The sequence below is a fragment of the Henckelia pumila genome, chromosome 4 (assembly GCF_033568475.1).
Source record: "Henckelia pumila isolate YLH828 chromosome 4, ASM3356847v2, whole genome shotgun sequence".
NCBI classification, from domain to species: Eukaryota; Viridiplantae; Streptophyta; class Magnoliopsida; order Lamiales; family Gesneriaceae; genus Henckelia; species Henckelia pumila.
In genome coordinates, this window is record NC_133123.1 from 107,668,168 (window position 1) to 107,692,702 (window position 24,535).

At 35.4% G+C, this 24,535-nt stretch overlaps 2 protein-coding genes and 1 non-coding gene across 3 annotated transcripts; 1 reads left to right on the forward strand and 2 right to left on the reverse strand.

The window, feature by feature from the left end:
• Positions 1 to 950: 950 nt before the first annotated feature.
• Positions 951 to 9,436, reverse strand: LOC140861513 (uncharacterized). Its single transcript, XM_073264535.1, has 14 exons — positions 9,374 to 9,436; positions 8,859 to 8,918; positions 8,313 to 8,711; positions 7,402 to 8,262; positions 6,759 to 6,867; positions 4,536 to 6,293; positions 4,325 to 4,399; positions 4,187 to 4,223; positions 4,054 to 4,094; positions 3,664 to 3,834; positions 2,657 to 2,732; positions 2,455 to 2,547; positions 1,542 to 1,626; positions 951 to 1,223 (listed from the first exon to the last, which is right to left on the reverse strand). The coding sequence occupies exons 1-6, from the start codon at positions 9,434 to 9,436 to the stop codon at positions 6,061 to 6,063; spliced, it is 1,725 nt and encodes a 574-aa protein (XP_073120636.1). The 3' UTR covers positions 951 to 1,223; positions 1,542 to 1,626; positions 2,455 to 2,547; positions 2,657 to 2,732; positions 3,664 to 3,834; positions 4,054 to 4,094; positions 4,187 to 4,223; positions 4,325 to 4,399; positions 4,536 to 6,060.
• Positions 9,169 to 9,274, forward strand: LOC140869929 (small nucleolar RNA R71). The gene has a single exon (XR_012146918.1). It is a non-coding gene; the product is annotated as a small nucleolar RNA R71 (small nucleolar RNA).
• LOC140861514 (uncharacterized) lies at positions 9,414 to 24,181 on the reverse strand. Its single transcript, XM_073264536.1, has 7 exons — positions 24,166 to 24,181; positions 17,701 to 17,963; positions 17,549 to 17,608; positions 17,293 to 17,466; positions 17,118 to 17,209; positions 16,988 to 17,009; positions 9,414 to 9,781 (listed from the first exon to the last, which is right to left on the reverse strand). The coding sequence occupies exons 1-7, from the start codon at positions 24,179 to 24,181 to the stop codon at positions 9,548 to 9,550; spliced, it is 861 nt and encodes a 286-aa protein (XP_073120637.1). The 3' UTR covers positions 9,414 to 9,547.
• Positions 24,182 to 24,535: the final 354 nt, after the last annotated feature.

The window sequence follows — 24,535 nt, forward strand, 5'->3', positions numbered from 1 at the left end:
ATCAAAATATCTCAATCATGGTTTCCAGTCAAGATCCGTCTACCTCTAGACTAAGAAATTAGTTCATAACGCAATTCAAAATCAAATAACTCATGTTTTTCCAACAATCCATAAACTAAGAAAAATAGAGTTCAAAGAGAAACTAGAACGAATTAGAATGAAGCTTCTCCGTCGTCGGATGCCGCCGTCTTCAGTCTTCGTAGAAATTAGTGCCTCCTTGATTTTCGTGAACGCCTGTAAACACGCATCATAAAAAATAAATGATGTATCTTTTTCTAATAAATTACATAAAGGCTTAGTAATTTTAGAAAAATCTCTAATAAAGCGACGATAGAACCCGGCGTGTCCCAAGAAACTTCTAATGGCTTTCACATTATTTGGCGGTTGAAACTTTTCAATCGCAACCACTTTTGCTCGATCCACCTCAAGCCCATTAAATGACACTTTATGCCCAAGTACGATGCCTTCTTGCACCATGAAGTGACATTTTTCCCAATTAAGCACTAGATTTTTCTCTTGACAACGCTGCAAAACAAGGGTCAGATTGTGCAAACAATGATCAAACGAAGACCCAAACACAGAAAAATCATCCATAAAAATTTCCATAACTTCTTCCACCATGTCAGAAAAAATGGCCATCATGCATCGCTGAAAAGCAGCCGGCACTACAACAAAAAAGTTAATAGACAAGGGTGAAAAACCGTTGTTAAAGGGGGGTGTGAAACCGATGTTATAAACCATGTTGTTAAAGGTTCGGTCAAATAACAACGGTTAAAAACCGTTGTTGTTTTTTGAGCTTACGACAACGGTTTTTAACCGTTGTCATTTGCTGAAAAACTGATGTCTTTTGCTCGAAAGACAACGTTTAAATACCGTTGTTTTTTACTTCACTTTTAACAGACCCTTTAACATCGGTTTTAAACATGCAATAGACAACGTTTTTTCACCCTTGTCGTTTTTCAACTATAAAATAAAAAAAAATTAATATACAAATATCCAATAGTATAAATTACACAAAATTCGAAAATAAAATTTATTATAAAATATTTCAATATTACAAATGACTCAAAATTAAAATTCGAATCGACGTTCTATGCACACTAGAAAATAGTGCTACACTAACTAAAAAGGAAGCGGCTAGACAACAATAATCATGACTTCTTTAATAGCCATTCTTCAAATCAACCATGAACGACTTCTCATTGAACTCAATTTACTGCCAACTAAAAAAGAAACGAGATCAAAAACCAAGATCACACAACATAATAAATTTAAATGGATCAAAGATTCTAAAGCAAGAAACTTGAAGATCTCAAAAGCACGCAACTTAATACATATTTTTGGAGGCTTTTAAAATATTAAATTTGTACAAAATGTTATTTTAGTCGTGATTATTAAAAACTTCTTGTATATATTGAATCCAACATCATACTTTTCAACTACAAAACCACTGAAAATTACCCAATTTTCTGAGATAGAGATAGCTTACAAAATAGAGATATCTATGAATAAATAGAGATTGCTTACAAAATTACACGGACCTGGCAGTGGGGTGTAAGAGTCAAAGCTTCTTTAGCATCCTCGAGTGCTCCAGATACATCTCCCATTGCTAGCCTTGCAGCAGATCTGGAGAAGAACACATGGTCATATGAGCCTTCTAATTGGTTTGAAATAATCTTCTAGTAAGTTAAAATGTGAAGTAGTAAGTTTCAACATATTAAAATCATCATGCAGGATTCAATCGAAAATAACAAAAACAAGATGTTTGAAAGTAAGCTCTTATGATGGCACTTGATGACTGCAACAAAGATGCCAATAAAAGCATTTCTTGGATATGCTTAGTTGCACAGATAAAATATAAAGAAGATAACTTGCTTTCAAAAAAACAAGTAACGGTTCCATTACACCACACAAGAAAACTATAAAGAAGATAACATGTTTTCAAAGAAACAAGTAAAAGTTCCGAATTCTAAAGTAAACATGATAACGAAAATCGAGTGCAGTGTGGAAACAGAATTCCAGATTCACCACTTTTTAGTATAAAATTCATATTTAATTCATTTTATCCAAATTATGTTCCTTAAATTGCAAATGAAAGCTAACTTTATTAACTATAACTTTTAAGTGGACATCTAATTCCAATTCGTAGCCATATGTAACCAGAATTTACAAGAACAAGCTATATAATCATGAACTTGCACAAAATCTCACACTGGAACAGTTTCAGGAAAATGAGCATAACTCTTTGGATATGTAATTAAATGAAACGATTTTGGTGTTATTTCGAAGAAAAAACATAGCTCTATACCTTTTATTGAAACACCAAGTCGAAAATCCCTACCAAGTATTCCCCAATTTAATCAAACACAATACTAGAATCTAGACTTAAACTGAAATTCAATGTTAGGACCAAAGTCAAGAAAAGCCAACATATAATGGTGGAAGTAAGAATACCTATTGTTTTCAGCAAGATCCAGCCAATATAACTTGGAGAGTTTACCCAAGGATGGTGGTATCTCTCCGGTTTAATTATTTGTATTAAGTGCCCTGAAAATTAAAGTGTTACTTGTTCCATCAAAAACAAAACAAAAAACAAAAAACAAAGACCGTGCCTTAATGAATTCATGTATAAAGATGATTATTCAGATGTTCTTACAGAAAAGTAAGCTCGGAGAGATTTCCCAATTCACTCGGTATATATGGGGTTTGTAAATCTACATCCAACAAGATTTCTGGAGAAAATGTGCAAAGAATGAAACCAATATTGATTGCAATATTACGTAAGATAGATTGGAGAACTATTGTGGATCCTCAATGATTTAGAGCTATTTGATCTTATAGTATGGTCAATTTTTGTAGATCTCCTAGCTGTGGAGAGAGAGGACCTGTGAGGGAAATGTTGAATGACAAAATTTATAAAACTATCCAATCAACTAAGCATCCCAATGTTCACCTCTCAAATGATAAAACTAGAACACAAAGTTTATAAATGCATGTATTCAAGAACCCGGAAAGCAAGAAATTAGTCTCCTTCAATTTTCTTTTCAAACCAAAATTTTATAAAACTCGTGTAATTCCTTTCTCCTAACCCCTTTCATCTACCATCGTTTACTTTTAATAATCATTTTATAAATATCTCTCCTAATACTAAATCACAATAAAATTATATCAAAGATATATCAAAAAATAAATAACTTCCCTCCTGATACGAGAGAGGACATTACTAGATAACACCAAAAAAATACAGCTTTGTCCCATGATGTAAGATATCCTAAAGTCCTGCCACTTCCATTATGCCACTTCTACAGATTTTTGTAGTAACAACTGATTACACTAACTTATGGCAAGCTGCTACATAAACAACTACAACGTTTAAATCACAAACTAAAAACAAAATCTCTTATTGATGTAATACACTTTTAAACATGTAGCATCATTTACTGAACCAATAATCATTAGATCTCAAAAGGTTCACCCAATAACATTGCAACTTTATTCTTCTCTAAAGATTTAACAGTTCGATCAGAATACACATGCACAAACTAAACTAGAAGAAATTGAGAGTGTGGATAGCTTCAGATATGCTAAAAACAAGAAACGAGAAAGAAATGTAAGTCCCCCCCTAAAATGTAAAGTAACTAGATCAGTGATAATAGTACGCACTAACACTGGATTCGATAAGCTCGGACGAAATAATTTATTAGCTTCCTTCTTGGTCATGTCTTATTTTGTTTGATTTGAACCCACTCGAAGCGACCCTCCAATGGATCGTCATTCACTACATCGCAGATGTACCTGCAACAATAGTGTTTGAATTTTGCACAAACTAAACTTCTAGTTTAGTTTGTGCATGTGTTCATGATCAAACTTAGAGAAATAAAAAAACAAAGGAGTACCTCAGCAACCCCAAGTATAAGAAAATCAGGACACATAGTAAACGAACATTAAAATTTCAAAACTTTATATAAAGTAGATTAAGAAACAAGAAAACCAACTTAAAAATATTTACCAAATAAAACTGGACCCAAAAAATAAAAAGAAAAGAAAACATACCTTGAAGTGAACTCGGAGATGGGATCCCCTGCCTTTGCAGGCTGCGAATAAAGACATAAAGGATCTTTAGAAAAACATAACAGAGAAACCAAATTCTAAGCTCTGCCACTAAAAAAGATAAACGAAGACCAACCTTTCGTGGCGTTATCAGGCTCTCTCGAGTACTTCACCTGTCAAAATATTAATAACGAATATGAAAAATTAAATGTTAAGATCAACATTATAAACTCAGTGATTGTGAATACTGTAGAGATTGGTGGAAGAGATATACCATCCTGCTTCAGCGAATCGGACTTCGTCTCTTGTTAAGATCAAAATATTGTGAATATTTTGTTTTTACTTTCATCTGATTGAAGCAATCAAAATTACCTCAGAACTAAGGTAAGTGATCCAGTTAGATCTAAGTAAAAAGCCCGAAACTCTTACTAAAATCACAGGCATGCGATGCGTGCTTAACTTCATAATCTATAATTGGGGCATACCTCAAATCGACTGAAAAGGCAAGATCTTGAAGATGTGGAACTACACAAGGAGCTTCTTTCTCAACCATTGTACTTCCATTCGCAAAAGACAGCTACAAAATGTTGAGATGAGAAGAAAGATAAATTTTGGAAAAAACCAAAAATTCAACTCTTTTCAATGATTTCACTAGCACACAACAATATTAAGATATCCCATAAATATGATGCAATTAAAATAAAAGATAAGTTTCTAACAAACTATCTTAAGCAGGTCCAAGAAGAAATAATTTCTAGCTAGGCACCAGCATCTTCTTTAAAGCCGGGTTTTTCTGAAATATAGAAATATAGAAATAAAGGCTAATTAAAGATAGACATAATCCACAAATCTTGAAATCATTTAACCCACAAATAACACTATTAAACATTCTGGAGCTGGCCAATATGCGTGTGATACCAAATAAGAGAGTTGAGATACTAAACCTGCAACAAAAACAAACAAAATGATGTCAAAGGCCACTTTTGTTCTGCCTTTTACGAGCAAAAAATATTGAACTAGGATAAATGACAGTTTCTTTATAAAGGCAGAGAGGTGTGGGGGTGGGGAGGATTTATTCATCATATTTGATCATTGATAATATATATACGTATGTTGCATTTAATTTAAGCCCCGTTGCAACATAAACTTCAATATTTTGTTTTTAACAAATCTACCATCTTTTCTCGCCACACAAATTTAGTCACATCTTTTAACAAGTATGTCAATAAGACAAAAAAACGTATATAATTACTGACCACAATCCCAAATAATAATAAATCCAACAAATCTACAATTATTTTATAATAGATGTATTCGTGGCTGCCTTTTACAGCAGCCACAAATAAATCGATGCACAATCCATTAAAGTATTCGTGCCAGAACTTTTCTTTGATGCAGCCATATTAGCATATAACCTATAACCTATAACCTATAACCTATATATATTCGCATATAACATATAACATATAAACTTGCGTGCTCCATACCAAATCCCAACTCCAAATTTGAAGCTTTGTAGAAATTTTATGCATGTAGACAAATTATATTAACAATACCAAACAACAATAATACATATCAATATCGCACTTAAATAATTCGACATCAATTACTTTGAACCTACAAACTCCATTCCGGCACCTTTTTTGCTTTACTTTTGACTGTGTAATGCTTTTCAACTCGTCTATCACAGCAAGAGAGAAACAATACTCCCACTAGGAACAGAGCAGGAAATTGTAATCTCCTGAAAGTCCAAATCGCTGACATAAATCGTTGCAAAAATGGACTGGATAGTTTCGAAATTCTCCTATGCTAGAGCACTATGTACGCACAACCGAAATCTAAAAAAAACGATTTGGAAATCTTGCATAAGAGAATTCACACAGTACCTCTCGTGAAAAGGGTTCAAGTAGGGAAAAAATCTCTCAAGCCAGCAAGTTAGCGTGATAGTGATGACCGCGACCCCATCTTTCCAACCACCATGGCCACCGTAACTCAAAAACAGTCTAGGTTTTAAATACACCCTTCAATCGACAAAGCACAGCAAACAAAGTGGACAGAAAAGTGGCTAGCGAGGAAGAAGGTCGCACAAAAGTTTGCTCGCGACATGGCTTCAGTGGTGAGGTTCTTGAGCTCCCAAACTCGATCTAGGCCAAAACCAAGGTCGCGAGGTATTGTGGTATCATCTAGGGTGGTCGTTGGGCTCTTTTCGATGGAGCAGGAGCGGCGATGGCGGCAGATTTGTGCTGGAACGAGAGAACATAGAAAAGGGGCTAGGGTTAATTGTGCGTAGAAATCAAAAGGGAATCGATGTCTTCTTTAAAAAAATGAAACTGTTTTCTTCTAAAAGGAAATAAAAAAAGACTATCTAAAATTAAAATAAATAAAAATATTAAAGACCACGCTCATAGACAACGGTTTTTAAAAACCGTTGTCTATGAGCGTGTTTTTTTATTAATAGACAACGGTTGTTAAAAACCGTTGTATTTAATTAAAAAAACACTCTTAAAGACAACGGTTTTTTCAAACACCGTTGTCTTTAATTACAGAAAACTATAATAGACAACGGTTTTTACTAAAACCGTTGTCTATACATAATTTACAACAGTTTTTTGTAAAAACGTTGTCTTATGACTGTTGTCTATTACTCTTTGTTTTGTAGTGCGGTGCATTACACAAACCAAATGACATTCTCCTAAAAGCATAAGTACCATAGGGACATGTGAAAGTTGTTTTCTCTTGATCCTCTGGCGCTATAGCAATTTGATTGTAGCCAGAATAGCCATCTAAAAAACAATATAATGTTTGTAACCTGCCAACCTGTCAAGCATTTGATCAATAAAAGGAAGAGGAAAATGATCTTTCCTAGTAGCCTTATTCAACCTTCTATAATCAATACAAACTCTCCAACCAGTAACAGTACGAGTCGAGATCAACTCGTTTTTCTCATTTTTAACTACAGTCATACCTCCCTTTTTCGGCACTACCTGTACTGGCGACACCCAAGAACTGTCAGATATGGCATAAATAATACCAACATTCAATAATTTCAACACCTCAGCTTTTACCACTTTTTTCATCGCAGGATTTAATCTCCTTTGATGATCAACATAGGGACTATATGACTCCTCCATTAAAATCTTATGCATGCAAATATTGGGACTAATTTCCTTGATATCAGAAATTCCAACCCAAAGCAGATTTAAATTTTCTCAAAACTCTTAATAATTTATCCTTTTCATCATGAGTAAGAGATGATGAAATAATTATCGGGTTAGTATAATTTTCTCCCAAAAATGCATAACATAAATGACCAGGCAGTTCTTTCAATTCAGGAGTAGAAGAAACTGGTACCTCTTTGCTGACCTCCTCAGGCAATGCTCCAATTTTTTCTTGGCCATCTTTTTCCTTTGGCAAACTTTCAAGAGCAAGAAATTGCTCTCTAAGTTCCCAATCATCCCCTTCAAATTGGGTTATGGAATTAATTAAGCACCTCGCCAACGCGTCCTCCAATTCCAATCCTGCACAAAAATTATTCTCATAAGAATTAGATAAATCAATGCGATTACAAGAATGTACCTCATCTTGGTATTTCATGGTTTTATATATATTGAAAGTGACAGCGTCACCACCAACTCGTAGAGTTAGTTCACCCTCCTGCACATCAATTAACGCTCTATCAGTCGCCAAGAATGGTCTTCCCAAAATTAGAGGGACATCTTGATCTTCTTCCATGTCAAGCACTACAAAGTCAGCAGGAAAAATAAACTTATCTACTTTTACCAAGACGTCTTCCACAACTCCTCGAGGATATGTCAGAGAAAGGTCTGCCAACTGCAGAGTAATCGTGGTTGGTTTCACCTCACCAAGCTCCAAAGACCAGAAAATAGACAAAGGCATTAAATTAATACTTGCACCTAAATCACATAATGCCCTATTAACAGTCGCACCACCAATAATACAAGGAATAGTAAAACTCCCTGGATCTTTCAATTTCTGTGGCAGTTTCTTTTGTAGGATGGCGCTGCGCTCCTCTGTCAACTTCACTGTTTCAAACTCTTCAAGTTTTCTCTTCCTTGCTATCACATCCTTCATGAATTTCGCGTAGTGTGGCATCTGCTCCAAAGCATCAGCGAATGGAATATTTATATAGATTTTCTTGAAGATGTCAAGAAACTTAGAAAACTTCTCATCCAACGCTTTCTTCTTGAACCGCTAGGATATGGCAGAACAGCTTTTGGCACAGGCGGTTTCTCAGGAACAACTGCAGACTTGCTAGAATTTTTGCTATCAGAATTTTCGGACTCCACCACAATCTCTTCAATTTCCTCATCATCCACTGTCTTTTGGTTATCAGTCCCAAGTTCTTTACCACTTCTAAGAATAACAGCCTTGCATTGCTCCCTAGGATTAATCTCGGTGTTGCTAGGAAACACACCTCTCTGCTGATTATTCAATGCATTCGCCAGTTGACCAATTTGTGTTTCAAGATTTTTCATAGAAGCGCTCACATTGGTCAAGTGCGTCTCCATACTATCAAGCCTATTCTCATTCCTCTTAAATCTTGTGAATGATTCTGCAATGAAATTACTTACCAAATCTTCCAACGATGCCTTACCTTCACCATTCTGAGTATTGAACCCCGGTGGAGGATTCAACACATTCTTATTGTTTGCATAGGAAAAATTCTCATGATTACGCAAACTAGGATGATACTGATTGGGTACAGGATTACCTCGATAGTTGTTGTAATTCCTGTTGTTCACATATTGAGCTTGCTCCACACTCTCAAATCCATCAGCAGAATTTACGGCAGTCGCCAGTGATGCTGTCTCAGTAGAACTTTGATTCCCTTTGGTCAGTGCAGCCAACTGTGTAGAAATAGTAGCCATCTGAGCAGTCAAAGCAGTGAATGCATCAACCTCATGAATTCTAGCAGGCTTCCTTATTGCAGATCTCTCACTCGGCCACTGATAACTGTTAACGGTCATTTGCTCAAGCATCTCATAAGTCTGTTCAGGAAATTTAGAAAATATTGAACCTCCAGCTGCAGCATCCACAGAAATACGAGTTGGCCTATTCAAACCATTGTAGAATAATTCAATCTGTTCCCAATCCCAAAAATTATGGTTTGGACACTTTCTAAGCAACTCTTTGTACCGCTCCCAAGCTTCATACAACTGCTCAAAATCTTGCTGTTTGAATGTAGTAATCTCTATTTTCAACTGAGCCGACTTAGCAGGCGGAAAATACTTAGCCAGAAATTTGGAAGCCATATCATCCCATGTAGTGATACTCCCAAGAAGTAGTGATTGCAACCAACTACGAGCATTGTCCCTAAGAGAGATTGGGAACAATCGTAGTTTGATGGTGTCTTCAGTAACACCATGAATCTTCATTGTGTCAGAAATCTCCAGAAAAGTACGCAGGTGCAAATTTGGATCTTCAGTAGCTGCACCCCTGAACTGATTTTGCTGCACCATATTAATAAGAGCTGGCTTCAACTAAAAAAATTATTTGCCGTGATGTTCTGCCGAGCAATTCCAGAATAATGAGTATTGATCACCGGTCGAAAGTGATCTCTGATCGGCACCGGAGCATTATTGACCGCTCTTTCCCTTTTTTCAGCCATTTGTTGCAACTCTTCTCTTCTAGCTTTTCTTAAAGCTTTAGCAGTTTTCTCGATTTTCGGATCAAAGAGTAGTGAGTCGTAACTTTGGCTTTTTCGCATAAACTGCATAGACAGAAAAAATTTTAAAATTAGAACCAACAAAATAAAATAAAATGCTCTAAATCAAAATTAAGACCAATTAGCACAATTTAATATAAATCAAATAAAATTCAATCCCCGGCAACGGCGCCAAAAACTTGTTGCATGTTTTTCGCTCGCAAGCGCACGATGTCAAGTTATAATATAGGAATTAAGTCCAAGTCGATCCCACGGAGAATGAATAAATGATATTATATCAAATATTTGCAACTAATAAAATCATAATCCTATGTAGGCTACGAAAATGGTTTGATTTTTATAAAACTAAAATTTGCAAGAAACAAAACTAAATAACCACGATTCAATAAGCGATAAATGCTAGAGGTTCGACTTCACTTGACTGTCCACCACAATTTTTTTCTAATAATTGTTCAATTATTAATTCTTCTAGTTTATTAGTCAAGAATCCCTATTATTTTCTACTACCTCTCTCGAGAGTCAAGCAGAAATTCGTATTCAATAACAAACTCAATATCTCTATCAAAGTTCAATTATTAAATCCGGTAAAAAGCACAAGAATTCTTCTAATGACTTCTATGGAGTTATATGCCTCTCGAACAGTATAAACACCATAAATGTATTTTCCTAGGTCGTATTCAAAATCTCATCTCTCGAATGATAGATTCTAAATAAAATATCATTCAATCTATGGTCAGTAAATTGAAAGCATTAAGATCAGAAAAACACAAATAAACTGTGCGAATAAATTTAAATATATAAATCAAAATATCTCAATCATGGTTTTCAGTCAAGATCCGTCTACCTTTAGACTAAGAAATTAGTTCATAACGCAATTCAAAATCAAATAACTCATGTTTTTCCAACAATCCATAAACTAAGAAAAATAAAGTTCAAAGAGAAACTAGAACGAATTAGAAAGAAGCTTCTCCGTCGCCGGATGCCCCCGTCTTCAGTCTTCGTACCGGAATCTCGAGCTCTTGTTCAGTTCAAAACTCTCAATAGCCGTCTCTATGCTCTGAAAACTCTTTAAACCCTCGTCTCCCTTCAGAATAATCCATAAATTCCTTTTTAAACTCGATCAAAACTTTTCAAAATTATGGACACTGCGCAGCGCTGGAGCGCTATACTTCGGCGCTGGAGCGCCCGTCATTTTCTTCCAACAGCGCTGGAGCGCTGTATATGTAGCGCTGGGGCGCTATTTCCTCGACTTTTCACCTTTCGGAAGACTCCGTGTAGCGCTGGAGCGCTTGGCTTGTAGCGCTGGGGCGCTAGTCTGGGCACTTTTATTTCTTTGTTCTTCAACTCTTTTTCACCTCTTTTTCACTTTTTTTGACCAACTAAAATGAATAACACTCAAATTTCTGCAAACAACACAAATAACAAGAGATATGCATAATATCGCTCAAAACACAACAAAAGCCAAGCTAATTCATATAAAATATATGTGCAAAAATTGCACTTATCAGTAACAAATATAACCTGGTATGCAGACATTGTCAATTATCTGTCAAGTAAGTTTCTTCTCTCGCACATGAATTATCAACAAAAAAAGAAATTTTTCTCTGAATTGAAATATTTTCTATGGGAAGATCCTTTGTTGTTTAAGATTTTTGCATATGGTATTATTCGTAGATTCATTCCAGCGGACGAGGTAAGTTCTATACTCACACATTGTCACACAAGACCGGTTAGAGGACATTTTGGAGCGGGTAGAACCGCTGCTAAATTTCTACAGTCGGGATTTTATTGGCCTTCACTGTTCAAGGATGATTATAATTATGTTCTTGCCTACGATGAGTTCCAGCCTATTGGAAATATTTCTAGGAGACACGAAATACCTTTGAACAATATTCTGGTGTGTGAAGTATTTGATGTGTGGGGTATTGACTTTATGAGACCATTTCCTGTGTCTGAAGGGAATAATTATATTTTGGTAGTTGTGGACTTCGTGTCAAAGTGGATAGAGGCACTTGCATGTAGAACTAATGACTCTAGGGTGGTGGTGAAATTTCTAAAAAAAATTGTGTTCTCAAGATATGGTACACCTAGAGACATTATTAGTGATGAAGGAACCCACTTTTGCAATCACTAGTTTGACACGTTATTGAGTAAGTATGAGGTCACTCATAAGTGGCAACACCCTATCATCCCCAAACTAGTGGGCAGGTTGAAGTTTCAAATAGGGAGCTGAAAAGAATATTGGAAAATACTGTGAATTCCAATTGGAAAGAGTGGTCCAATAAATTAGATGATGTTTTATGGGCCTATCGCATTGCATTTAAAACACCTATAGGAACATCTCCTTTTAGGTTGTTATATGGAAAAACTTGTCATCTTCCTGTTGAACTTGAACATAAAGCTCTATTGGCTACTAAATTTCTCAATTTTGATGTTAATGCTACAGGTGCAGAGCGGATGTTGCATTTAAATGAGCTCGATGAGCTTAGATTGGACGCATATGAGAGTGCGTGGATTTATAAGGAGAAAACCAAAAGATGGCATGTTCAAAATATAATCTCCCGTGATTTTTAAGTGGGCCAACAGGTATTATTGTTTAACTCACGTTTGAAGCTTATGTCAGGTAAATTGCGATCGAGGAGGTCAGGACCATTCACAATCACGCAAGTTCTACCCTATGACACTGTGGAGATTACAAGTCCTGCAACTGAAGAATTTAAGGTTAATAGTCAAAGGTTGAAGATTTATCGGGGTGGTAATGTGGATGAAACCCAGACCACGATCGATTTGCAAGACCCCAAAAATTGAAAGGCAAGTACAATTGGTCTATAGACTATAAATTTAGCGCTGACTGAGAGGCAACCCAGTATTTTTTTCATTAGTCAGTTTATTTTTTTGTCTTATTGTCATTCATGTTTAATTTTGAATTTTTTTTAAAATTTTTGAAAATCTCGCTCGAGTGGGAAACTTTTCTTGCACTAGAGCGAGAAGGGCTCTGTTTTGCGAGAATTTTTTAAATTAAGTCTCGATCGAGCGTCAACTTCTTGCGCTCGAGCGAGAAGGGTTCTGTTTCTGAGGATTTTTTTTGCATGAAAATCTCGCTTGAGCCGCAACTTCTTGCGCTCGAGCGAGAAGTGTTCTGGACTTCTTAAGTTTGGGGAAAATTTGTCTCGCTCGATCGAAAACTTCTTGCACTCGAGCGAGACAAAATCTGAGACCGTATTTATCAGATCAATTTCTTCTCCCCTCTCAATTTATATTCTTACAAATCGTGAACCCTAGCCCCCAAATCCCTTAATCTCTAAATCTCACTCTCCAATCTCTCTAAATTATATAGGAACACTTCTGTGCCGCCCCTGTTGTTCATCACCTTCTGTTCATCAAGTTCCGCCCCTGTTCAGACCACGGCCGCCGCCCAGACTTTTCCGCGCCCTATTCTTTGCCGCCACACAGACTTTGCCAGCCGTTCATTCAGCTTTCGATTGTCGCTATTTTTCATCTCGGTGAGTCTCTAGTTGCCGCTTGTTCTTATCTTCCATTCACTTGTCGTCACCCCTTTACCACATCGCCACCATATGTTTCCTATTTCCTGTCGATATGCTGCCCAAGAGAGCTCGTCACACCGAAAAATCTTCAAGCTGGCCCGCCGCAGCTTCTTCGTCCTCTTCGGGACTTGTCGAAAAATTTGTCTCTCTATCGGCAAAATAAAGGTACGATACCGCCAAACTTCAAAGAAAACATATTTCGGAGCGTGGTATTGAGCTTAATTATAGGTAGAGTGGGGTTGCAATTGATATAGAGCATAGAAATTGGGAGACCTATTGTATACATCCCAAGGCCGCCATAGTACCCCTTGTCCGTGAATTTTATGCTAATGTGGCAGAGCTTGAGGTTGGAAAAGCATTTGTGAGGAGAAAGTTAGTCTCTGAAGATACGCTAAATTCGTTGCTTGAAACGCCTCCCGTGGATGATGGGCTTTATCAGAGCTTGAAGTCTGATCCAGATTATAATGAGATCATCCAGCAGCTGTGTTACGAATGGGCTATGTGGCACGACCCCTTTGCCTTCCCACACTTCTCGGAGCGTTTCTTAATCGTGGATCCTGTTGTTTGGTATGCTTTTGTTGCAAGGAGGATGATGCCGGTCTCCCACACAAGTGATGAGCACACCGACCGATCAATTTTACTTTATGCTTTGGATATGGAGTGGCCAATCAATGTGTGTCGGGTGATACATAGTGAGATCCGGAGGTCAATCTATACTCCGTCTGTGGGTTTATTCTTTCCATCAATAATTTCAGAGTTGTGTATTCAAACCGCAGTTCCAGTCCGGGCGGATGAGGAGTGGCTTCAGCCCATGAGACCGATCGACGGTGCCACTGTGACGAACAAGACAGCTAAGAAGAATAAGGAATTCCCTCAGGGAGGTGGAGCTAGCTCTAGTGCCGCCACAGCACCACCACCTCAACCTCATCTTCGCTCCCTCCTTGATTCTAGCAAAGAGTTGACTGCTTTTGCTCATTATCAAAATAAGTACATGGCTGCGACCGCTGCTCACATCCAATCTGTGGAGGCCATGATCCGAGGGATGACCACTCAACTTGGTCTTGATGAATCCGCGTTCCCTGCTCCTCAGTCGTATCCGCCACCGTTCCGTTTTCAGTATGTTGCCCCTTTTCGTGCATTTCAAAGTACTACCGCTCCCCAGAGGCAGAGGAAGAGGAGGAGTAACCCAGGGGATTTTCGTTTTTCCTTTTTTGTTTTGCATTTAGTTTCGTAGCATGTTTATGTTATCATTTTGTTGATGTGTTGTGCATTGAGGGTCATGCTTTGGATTAAGTATGTGGGGGTGTCTAGCTTTTACTTCATTGCATTTTGTGTTGCATATTCTTGTGTTTGAGGCTAAGTTTGCATTTTGTTGTTTTAATTTGTTTGCATTTTGGTGTTTTAGTTTTATCTTGCATTGATGTTGAGTAGAATGATGAATGAGAGCCGATGATAATGTTGAAGTTGAAATTTGAATTTTGTGAAAATGTTGCTCTTGACTTGACATGAGAAGCTGTAGGTTGAACCGTGAATATTTTTAAGCACTCATATTAAACCAGTGAATTGTAGCGAAAGATTTGATGAAGTTTCTGTCTGTTTGATCATTACACGACAATAGGTGTTTTGTGGATCTTAATTGTGTTCTGTGAATTTTGATGAGTCTCTAACATGACACTTATTATCTTGGGCGCACCTAATTTTGATGATGATGAAGAAGAAGAAGAAGAATAATAATAATAATAATAATAATAATAATAATAATAATAATAATAATAATAATAAACGGAATTTTTTTTTTACAACTCCATCCGGTCCTGGAAAGGGATTGAAATACTAATCACTAATCCATTGCTAAGTTTGCAGACGATATGTGGTTGATGTTCCATCCGGGCTATAGACGAGGGGATTGAAATCCTAATCCTATCAAATTTATAACTAAGTTTGCGGGTAATTATTGGGGCTAAAGCAAAATCGGGTGTAAAATCCGAAGGTGTGTAATTGATTATCTCAAGGAAGGTGTGTTTTGTTAGAGGTAGTTAGAAGAAATGAACACTTGAGAGTGAAACTTACACTGATAGGTCATAGGTCTCTAAGCAGTCTTGAAACAGATTCTTTTTAAGTTGCATGTAACAAGAATGACATCGTACATACACACGTTCACGCTAAACCGAGGGTGTATTATGAGAAGCTGAGAGCATTAGTGATTTTGGTTGTGCATGGAATTTCTCTGAGGCTGTTAATTCCCATGAATTTTTTCTACTTTTGTTATTCATTGTGTGTTTGTTGTATTGTCTGTCTTGCTCAAGGGCGAGCAAGATTCAAGTATGGGAGAGTTGATAACTGCATTTTGTGTGCATATTTTGGTGTTTTATATTTATTTTGCATGCATCATATTGTTTTATAAGTTTTATTCATGATTTATTGCATGTGTGTGCATTTCACTCCTTGAAATGATTTTTTGTAGGAATTTGGAATTTTGAAGAGATTTCAGGCACAATGTTTCTCGCTCGAGCGCAACTTCTTGCCGCTCGAGCAAGCTCGGTGGAAAAAAAGAAAAAAATTGGCAGGAGTTTTCGCGCTCGAGCGCGAACGCGTACAGAGTTCTATTCCAAGAAGACTCTGTGCGGGAAGGAAACTTATTATTTTAGATCTTGGGAATATAAATAGCAAATTTTCCATCAGATTAAGGGTCCGAGTTCCAAAAAGACAAAAGAGGCGGCTACAACACGTTTGGAGTGAAGATTTTTCCCATCTTCTTCCTTTCTTTGAATTGTTATTTTTTATTCGTAATTTTTGTTGAAAAAACTTTAGTTAGGAATTATGTTTAGTTTTGAGTAGTCGTTTCTCTTCGATTGAGGGATTGGGCCGAACAGATTGTTGTTTAATACTTGGATGTTTATTTGGGATTTTTTAGATTTTTATTCAGATTATTGATTGTTTGATTTATATTTTGTTCTTGTGAATAATCTAGCTAATTATTTACTTGCATGTTAATTGATTTTAAGTCAAAAGATTAAGAATTAATTTTGATCATTCCAACAATTGACACAAGGTTAAATCGATTAGAAATAGTATTTCATAGTTCCTAATGCATTTGAATTTGATTAGAATTAATTAAAGATAATTAATCCGTCAATATTTGAATAAGTTTAACTATTCTAAAAAATAGACTGTTAAATAAAATAGGAGAATTCGCCGTGATTTAAAATTAAATTTAGATATTAGATTTACTACATGTTTGCATGATTTGTTTGATACATATGTATATCTTGATCGAATTCTCTCTTTTGTGAATTCAATACCTAAATTGTTGCTACGTTCTTATTTGAATTTATTTTATTAGTAATTTATTTGTTAATTTTGGTTTTGATCAAATATATTAAATCAAATTTTAATGCTTGGTCTAAATTAAGTGCGAATAATTATATTTTGATAATCATAATTTCAGTCTCTGAGGGATCGATATCTGGACTCTTGTCCACTTACTATTACTTGACCTAGTGCGTTTGCTAGTATTATTTTTAAACCGAATTTTAAGAGTTCAATGACCTTCCCCAAACCTGTTAGAATTCTTGCCTTCCTAGAGTCACCTTGAAAGATTGATGTCTGAATAAGGATATAAGTTAAATGCTCCAGGAATGAATATGGAAGTACTGATCAAAAAATTGTTATTCAATACTACAACATTTCATCTTCTCCCTTTCACCTGCCGAAATTGCTCTAAGTACCTGTATGTTGGATATAAGGATCAGCGAAAGTATCTCCACATTTCAGGAAGAACACAACAGAAAAAAAAAATCAAAATGGTGTCGAAATAAGATGGTTAGGAAGCTTACCGCTGGGTGAAGATTGAGCTATGAAGAATCTGTGAACTGATTAAGTGCGCATCTTGTAGTTGATGATCATATACGAGCGGCTCCTTCAGGCTCTAATGTATAGTAAAACATTTAAACATTAAAATTTTAGTAAGCATTATGACAATACACACACACAGAGAGAGAGAGAGTTTACATTCAAATACTTTTCTAATCTGTCAACTAATTCATGAAGGAATGATTCAGGTAGATTAGTCATGTTTTTGTAGAATTTCTCCAGCCAAAGCTCGGTGCTGGATTTGTTCTTTTTACTCTTCACTGGTTCCCCAAGAGATGTTTTCAGGTGCTCAGCAGCAAATGCTTGGACAAACTGGCAATAGAACACAACAATGTTTAAAACAAAAGACAGGGTTTAGAAGGAAAAAAGTGAGACTGAATAATAGTAAAATCACCTCTGACGTATCTCGAATTTGATGAAGGGCATAATCATCACGAGCATATATAATGTTCCTCTGCAGAAAAATTCAAGTTCTTAGAAATACTCAGACTCCAGTCAAAATTTTCTAACAAAACAATGTTTAGAACAAAATGCAGGGTTTTTAACCAATGCCGCATCCTGAAGCAATTGACTAATCTGAGATGTGTTTGAAAATGGCCCAAATGGATGGAAACCAGCTTCCAAGAGCCAATTCACCACAGGCCTCTCGTTCACATGAGAAGCTTTTTCATATGATGCACTCAATCTACCCACAACAGAGTCCAGCCCAGCTAATATATGTCGCTGTGCTACTGATGGTCCGACATGTCTTCTCTCCAGCTCCGAGACATAAATTTGTAACAGAGAACGGAAAAAATATGTTCTAAGTTCTCAAATTCCTGATATCCCATGATCCAATGAAAACAAAGACAACACCTTAGCAACAAAATTGATTGAATGCGGTGAGATGGTCAATATTTTAGAGATGACATTAGCTCAAAATCCTGATCTGTGCTTTACTGGTTCGACGTCGGATATGGTGATGGGTAATGAGAGATGGGTTGCTAGGGGTGGAGCTACCAGCAAACCACACATATCCATCTTCCTTGTAATTAAGCCTTGACAGAAGTTAGTGAAATACAATATTAGGAGTAAGGTTTAAGCTTTTGCGCTAGGTAATTTTGTTTAATATCTGATTGTCCTTCTCGTAAGGGACTAGCTCGAGATTCAACTGATGCCATACTTTCTTATATTTTGCACACTCTCCCAACCTGTGTACTCCACCAATAAAACTAAATTCCCAAGCCCAGGTATCCTAGCATAGAAACTAAAGGACTAATTAATTACTTGTTAAAGAGCTTAGAAAGCTAAAAGAAAATGAGAGCAGCAAGAAAAAGATATAGAAAGTTCATAAGAGTGCAGATGCACAGAGTGACGGGAGCAAAGAAATTTCAGTAAATGTTAATAGCGCTAGCAGGTGAAAATTTTCAAGTCAAGGAGAGCATAAAGTTAGGAATACACGCAATTCCAGCTAACCAATAATCATTGAGTTCTTTTTCCAAAAATACACAAATAAAGAAACCTGCAAATGAGTAATCTTTTGAGAGATTAACAGGTGCTATTCAAGGATCAATGGATTAAACAAGTTGTAGCTGATTAACTAAATTATCTCTAAAACCAATGGAGTGAAAATAATAGTTTAACGGTATTATCTAAGAGGTATCTTATCACTTTGATGCTTTAATTAAAATTCATCCTAAATTTCAAATCTTCAGAAATCTGGAGTATAAAATGTCGTTAGTCTTGGCTGGTACACAACCAGAATTTGATTCAAGAAACTATTTTTAATGGAAAATCCTAAGTTCATCTTCTTCTTTGTTCTTCTGAGCACTTTTCTTTTGGTTTTTATATTCATTTATTGATCACAAAACCTAACTTTTCCAAATCAAATATCAACCAATCCTACGATAACCCTAGCAGCAGAAACCCCATTCTCAGAAAACAAAAACAAAATCAACCCTGATTCAAAAGAACAAACAGGAAACTTGTATCGATTCGAAATGACAACACCATACAAAAACATCTTAACAAGATTAAAAACAATACCTTTCAAGAAGAAACCATATATCCTTATATGCAAACAGGACATTTCTTTGAACAGGCAATGAAAAGTTTCAGAACAACGGACAGTAGTTTATTTTGTATTCGGACTTAAAGAAGTATAAAAACCACAAGAAGTAGGAATATCCTCTTCACGTTTTAAAATCATTTTCCTTCTATAATTTATTCCGAATAGTCCATTCTTACATTCAAAAAAAGAGGGGGCTAAAGAAAGAAGCAATCCCACGTTATTTTGACCAAACTTAAAAGATCTCCACATTTTAAAGTTTTTTATTTCAAGTAGCTGCTTTTACCGTGCCCAGATGACTAAAAATAGAAAACAAAATGATAGCTTTAGCCGAAAAACACGATAAAAAGCTTTACAGATTGACTTGTAATCTAACTAACATTAAATTCTAAATTTGAGACGAGATATCGAATCGGGAATAATTATAACGATCACTTCCTCCATATCCAAAAATTTAAAAAATTATTAAAACATCAACTGCTACATTTGTTAACTATTTTTCCATCTATATATAAAATTAATTTCTTATATTTCATGTTTACAAAAAAAGAATTAAAATTAAAGAAAAATGATCTTACGGCAGCGATCGGAGGTTCCATGCCTATAATGTGAGAGCTGATTGCTGAAATTTCTTATAGCTCCCGCAACACACATATCTTCAACTCCACGTGAATCGTGGCAGTCCCCTTTAATTTAAATTGGATCAATACATGGTATTCCACACGAGTGATGAAATTTGTAAAATTATAATAAATTAAATATTATATATGTACTTAAAAAAGAAATGAAACTATGGACAAAATATATACTTTGATAATTAAAATTGCAAGCTTGATTGGGGGTGTCGACGAAATGAAACTATGGACAAAAAATAGCTGCTTCAAGAAACGATTTCAACACAAAGCAAGAATCAAACTCAACCCCAGTAAATTCCATGAAAATCCAGAAACATATTCCTAGTACATTAATCGCATACATTTGTTTACACCAAAATAAGAACCCTAAAAAATCGCTCTTATACATAACACATCTGAATCCATGAAAACTCCAACACCTAAACTCTATATTGTTAAAGTTTGTACCTTCGAGTTGCTTGAATGTCGTAGATCTAGCAAAGGGATGGTCGTACGCGCAGTTGAGAAGAAGCCAAAATCCGGGAAGATGCTCTCGAAGGATGGAGCCGCCTACGCCGAAGCCGCCAGGGAGAAGAAGAAGAAAAGGAGGCGGATGAAGAAATTCGAGGCTTAGGTCAAATTGTGTTGGGATCCCTTTGTATCGATTGTTTTGTATAAAAGAATTATTATTTATTTTTTATATATAAAAAATTAATTTAATTAAAAGACATCAGTTTTATTTAACAATTTTTTAAAAATGTTGTCTTTGATTTCAAAAAATACTCTCATCAGTATATAAAAACTGTTTTCGGTTGTAAAAAAATGTTGTCGTAGCTCAAAATAAAAGGAAAAAGAAAACAGTTTGCTAATCCAGAAATAGTTGGTGTCAAGTGAACTTTTTATTGAAGTATCAATTCTATAATATCCTATGTATGTTGATTAAATCATACGAGTGTCCTAACAATTTTGAATGTCAAAATTAAAATTTTAAAACTTTCGTTGCGTCTTGGGCACGAAAAAAACGGTATTCCAACAAAAATAATTACTTTCAATAACCTAACACTTGAAAGATGAAATGCCATTAGATGGCCATTTTGATACATGTATAAAATATTTTCTATTTTATAAAGCTTCAGTCTCACATAGAAATCGATTCATGTGACTTGCTTACACCAACATAAAATTATCAATAACCTAAAAAATTACATAGACTTCATGTTGTCTCTGGGAAAAATTGTCATAATAAATACACATCCGTTCACGTCTAATCATGTTTCAACTTCAAATTTAAAATTCAAAATTCAAAATTGCAAAAACCGATTTTCTCAATTTTCACATCATTTTCTCCTTTAAATTTTTTACCATGTTCATATTTTTTCCTTCGCATTTTGATTCCGAAATTGTTAGCCAGAAAAGTGTTTTTTTTTCTTTCAATTTTTTTTCTAAATGACTTTTTTTTTTAATTTTCAATTGCTGCCGTTCTATTTTTTCATCCACGCGATGTTTTGTTATGAATAAAGACAACGTCATGCTTATTTGTTAATTTTATTCAGATTTCATAGGAGAATCGTTACATCGTAGAGTTAAATATTTTGGTGTTTGGTGACTTAGAAAATGTTCGTTTTTTTCAAGTTAATAAAGATTATTTGATTTGGTCATTGTTTTAGCACATGCATTACCTGTGCATATTTTCTACTAGTGTATATAAAGGTCTTTATCAGCCTAGACAGAAATCCTTAGAATTTCGCTGTGTTTATATGTTTTGTTTATTTTACTTTAATTTTGTTATAAATTCTAGATTATTTTATTATTTTAATAATCTCTGTGTTAATTGTGACCTAAACGTAGAAGTTTTTTAATTTTAATCTTTTACGGAATGTATACTTACGTGCTTATATAAATTGTCTTATTATATTTTTAACCTAAATATTTAATTAGATTAAAAAACCTAAATATTTAATTTGTAATAACACACAGTATGAGACACGTTATACCACATATTCGATTTTAAAAAAAGTTGAGAAATAAAATGTAATTATATCAACAGCTCAATCGTAGTACAATTTCATTTGTAAGATTGAATATTTATCATTTTATCAAAATTTATAGTTGATGGTTATACGGTAACTCAACAATACAATAACTTGAAGTCAATGTTTCAACTTTTCTATATATCCAGCAAAGAGAATCTTTATACCCTAACACAATTTTTCTATGTACCCTAACACAATTTTTCTAACGAAAGAATCATTATATATCTTTTAAGTTTTAATAAAGCCATGAGCTTTCATTGTCAATTAAATGCTATAATCTATATGGTAGCCCATCCATATCTCTATGTTTCCACATTCTTTGACAACTCCTTAATTATACCAATTGCAATATTTCGAGTAGTTGTATTCATTTTGAATTATTGGGTCCAATTTTTAAGTTTTTCGTAGTTATTTTGTGGCTCAAAGTATTGGTAGTAAATGAACATGTTGACCCATATGTGCAAATATCACGGACATAGAAATTCATTTTGGATTGTGATTCTTTTATGTCTCTATAATTTGTAAATGATATATATTTTAGTGCATAATATAGGGGGATATGAAATGAGATTACATAATCAATATTAGTGTTTCTATACACGCTTGTGTGCATATATATATATCACAAAAAAATTTATGTTAATTTTTGTTTTTTTATATTATGAATACATATGTGTAGGATCGAACCTTTGCCGCATTATCAAAATTTATAGTTAATGGTAATGCTGCAACTCAAATCTTTTAAACCATACAGTATGCAACTCAAATCTTTTAAACCATACAGTATCTCTAACGACATGATTTGATTGTTCTACCCAGCAGAGACAATTATTGTACCCCAACAATCTCTCTCAATAATTGCACTTTTTACAATCAATGAAAATCGAATCCATGACATTGTATCTGATAACAATTGTAGGACCAAACAATTTTTACTTTATTAAATTAAAGCTATAGTTGGTGGTAGTGCAACTCAAATCTTTTAAACTGTACAATAACTCAAGCCTCATGATTCGATCGCTCTACCTAACAGAAACAATTATTGCACCCTATAAATATGATTATGATGATCATGATTATTATTTTGATCCGTATGAGATAAACAATTTTTTTTTTCAAAATATAGTACAGATTATGGGAGATATTATCAAATAATGCAAAAAAAATATATATATCTCTAAAAGTATATAATTTTAGCCAATGTTTGTAAAATCATAACGGACTAGCTGGTTCGACAGCGAACCGGTCTAGAATAATCCCATAAACTGTTTTTCCAGTCCATCCGCTCAGAACCGGTCAAACACAGACTAAAAATGATCGGACCGGTCTTGATCTTGAACCAATGAATCTGTTTGACTAGTTCATTTAATTTTTATTTTAAAAAACAATTTTTATAAAAAATTAATTATTTCTTATATGCCTTCAAAAAAAATATTTATTTTCCAAGTTCAAAACTTAAAATTTTTATTTTTGGTCACATATACATGATTATATGGTTTAAAAATTTTAAAAGTAGTTTTTAGTAGTATTTGAGCTCATTTTGATTTATTTTTTGTTTATAAAATATATAAAAATTATTTTTTTGATATTTTGAATATATATATTGATACCTCGGTATGATATTCCGGGCTATCACCAAACCCGAGGTGATGAAAGAAAACCCGGGGAGTTGTTCATATGGAAGAAAGGAAGGTCTGGTTAGGGAATGCCCGGGAAGGTTTGAGTTACCCGGGCAGAGGTTATATAGGGACCTGGATAATGAGGCGTATGGAGCCGTACCTCCAAGGTATGGGTATCACCCAAGAATTGTAGGGGGTAATGATGACTAGATATGGGCATTGCCCGGGCGCTGCGTGAAGAGGTGTGAGAAGGTATGGGTATCACCCAGGAATTGCAGGGGGTAATGATGAATAGGTATGGGCATTGCCCGGACGTTGCGTGGAGAGGTGTGAGATGGTATGGGTCTCACCTAGGAACTGCAGGGGTAATGATGAATAAGTATAGGCATTGCCCGGGCGTTGCGTGGAGAGGTGTGAGAGGGTGTGGTTCTCACCCAAGAATTACGGAAAGTGTTTTTCTCAATCATATAAATATCATTCAGTCGAGAAAAGGGGTATGTTCACTCAATTTCCCAAAATTTACATATAATTTTTCTTCGTAAGCCCACTCTCCATACTTAGTCTGACTTAGGCATCGGAGTGGTGACGACGAAGAACCCTCCAGCGCTGCACTGACGATTTCCTTGTTTCTTGTGTGTAGAAACCGTATTGGAAGAAATACACCATCGCCAGGACATCCTGGGAGATTGCTCACTCACCTTCCAAAGAACTCATTTTATGATCTCCGTATCATTGACGTCGTCTGTGGGAATTTGAGTTTCTTGACGTAGATATGGTTGTCCTGCATGAACCGCCTCCGGAAGGTTCCTAGAAAAACATCACTATGACTGCTGAGCAGTACGAGGCACTTGTTAGTGTTGTTGTGCAGAAGGCGCTAGCAGTCCAAAAACGTCAGCAGGAGCAGAAGCGAGAGAACGAAAAGGAGGTGCAGGAGGAGGAGGAATCTCAGGGTGGTTCACACCCTGAGGAGAAGTCGAAAGGAGAGGAAGAGTTCTCACACATGGAATCCATGGACATCACTATGGCTGATGAGTTGAGGGAACTACAACAGAGAATATGAAGGTTGGA

Coding starts and splice junctions, on each gene's coding strand:
- LOC140861513 (XM_073264535.1), bottom strand. CDS start 9,436: ATGGTGTTACTGAAGACACCATCAAACTACGATTGTTCCCAATCTCTC. Junction 8,919..9,373: donor CTCTCTTAGGGACAATGCTC/GTAGTTGGTTGC, acceptor ATTTCTACACAG/TTGGCTGCACTGACCAAAGG. Junction 8,712..8,858: donor CAGCATCACTGGCGACTGCC/GTAAATTCTGCT, acceptor GCAAACAATAAG/AATGTGTTGAATCCTCCACC.
- LOC140861514 (XM_073264536.1), bottom strand. Junction 17,467..17,548: donor AAATTCGAGATACGTCAGAG/GTGATTTTACTA, acceptor TTCTATTGCCAG/TTTGTCCAAGCATTTGCTGC. Junction 17,210..17,292: donor GATTAGAAAAGTATTTGAAT/GTAAACTCTCTC, acceptor ACTATACATTAG/AGCCTGAAGGAGCCGCTCGT.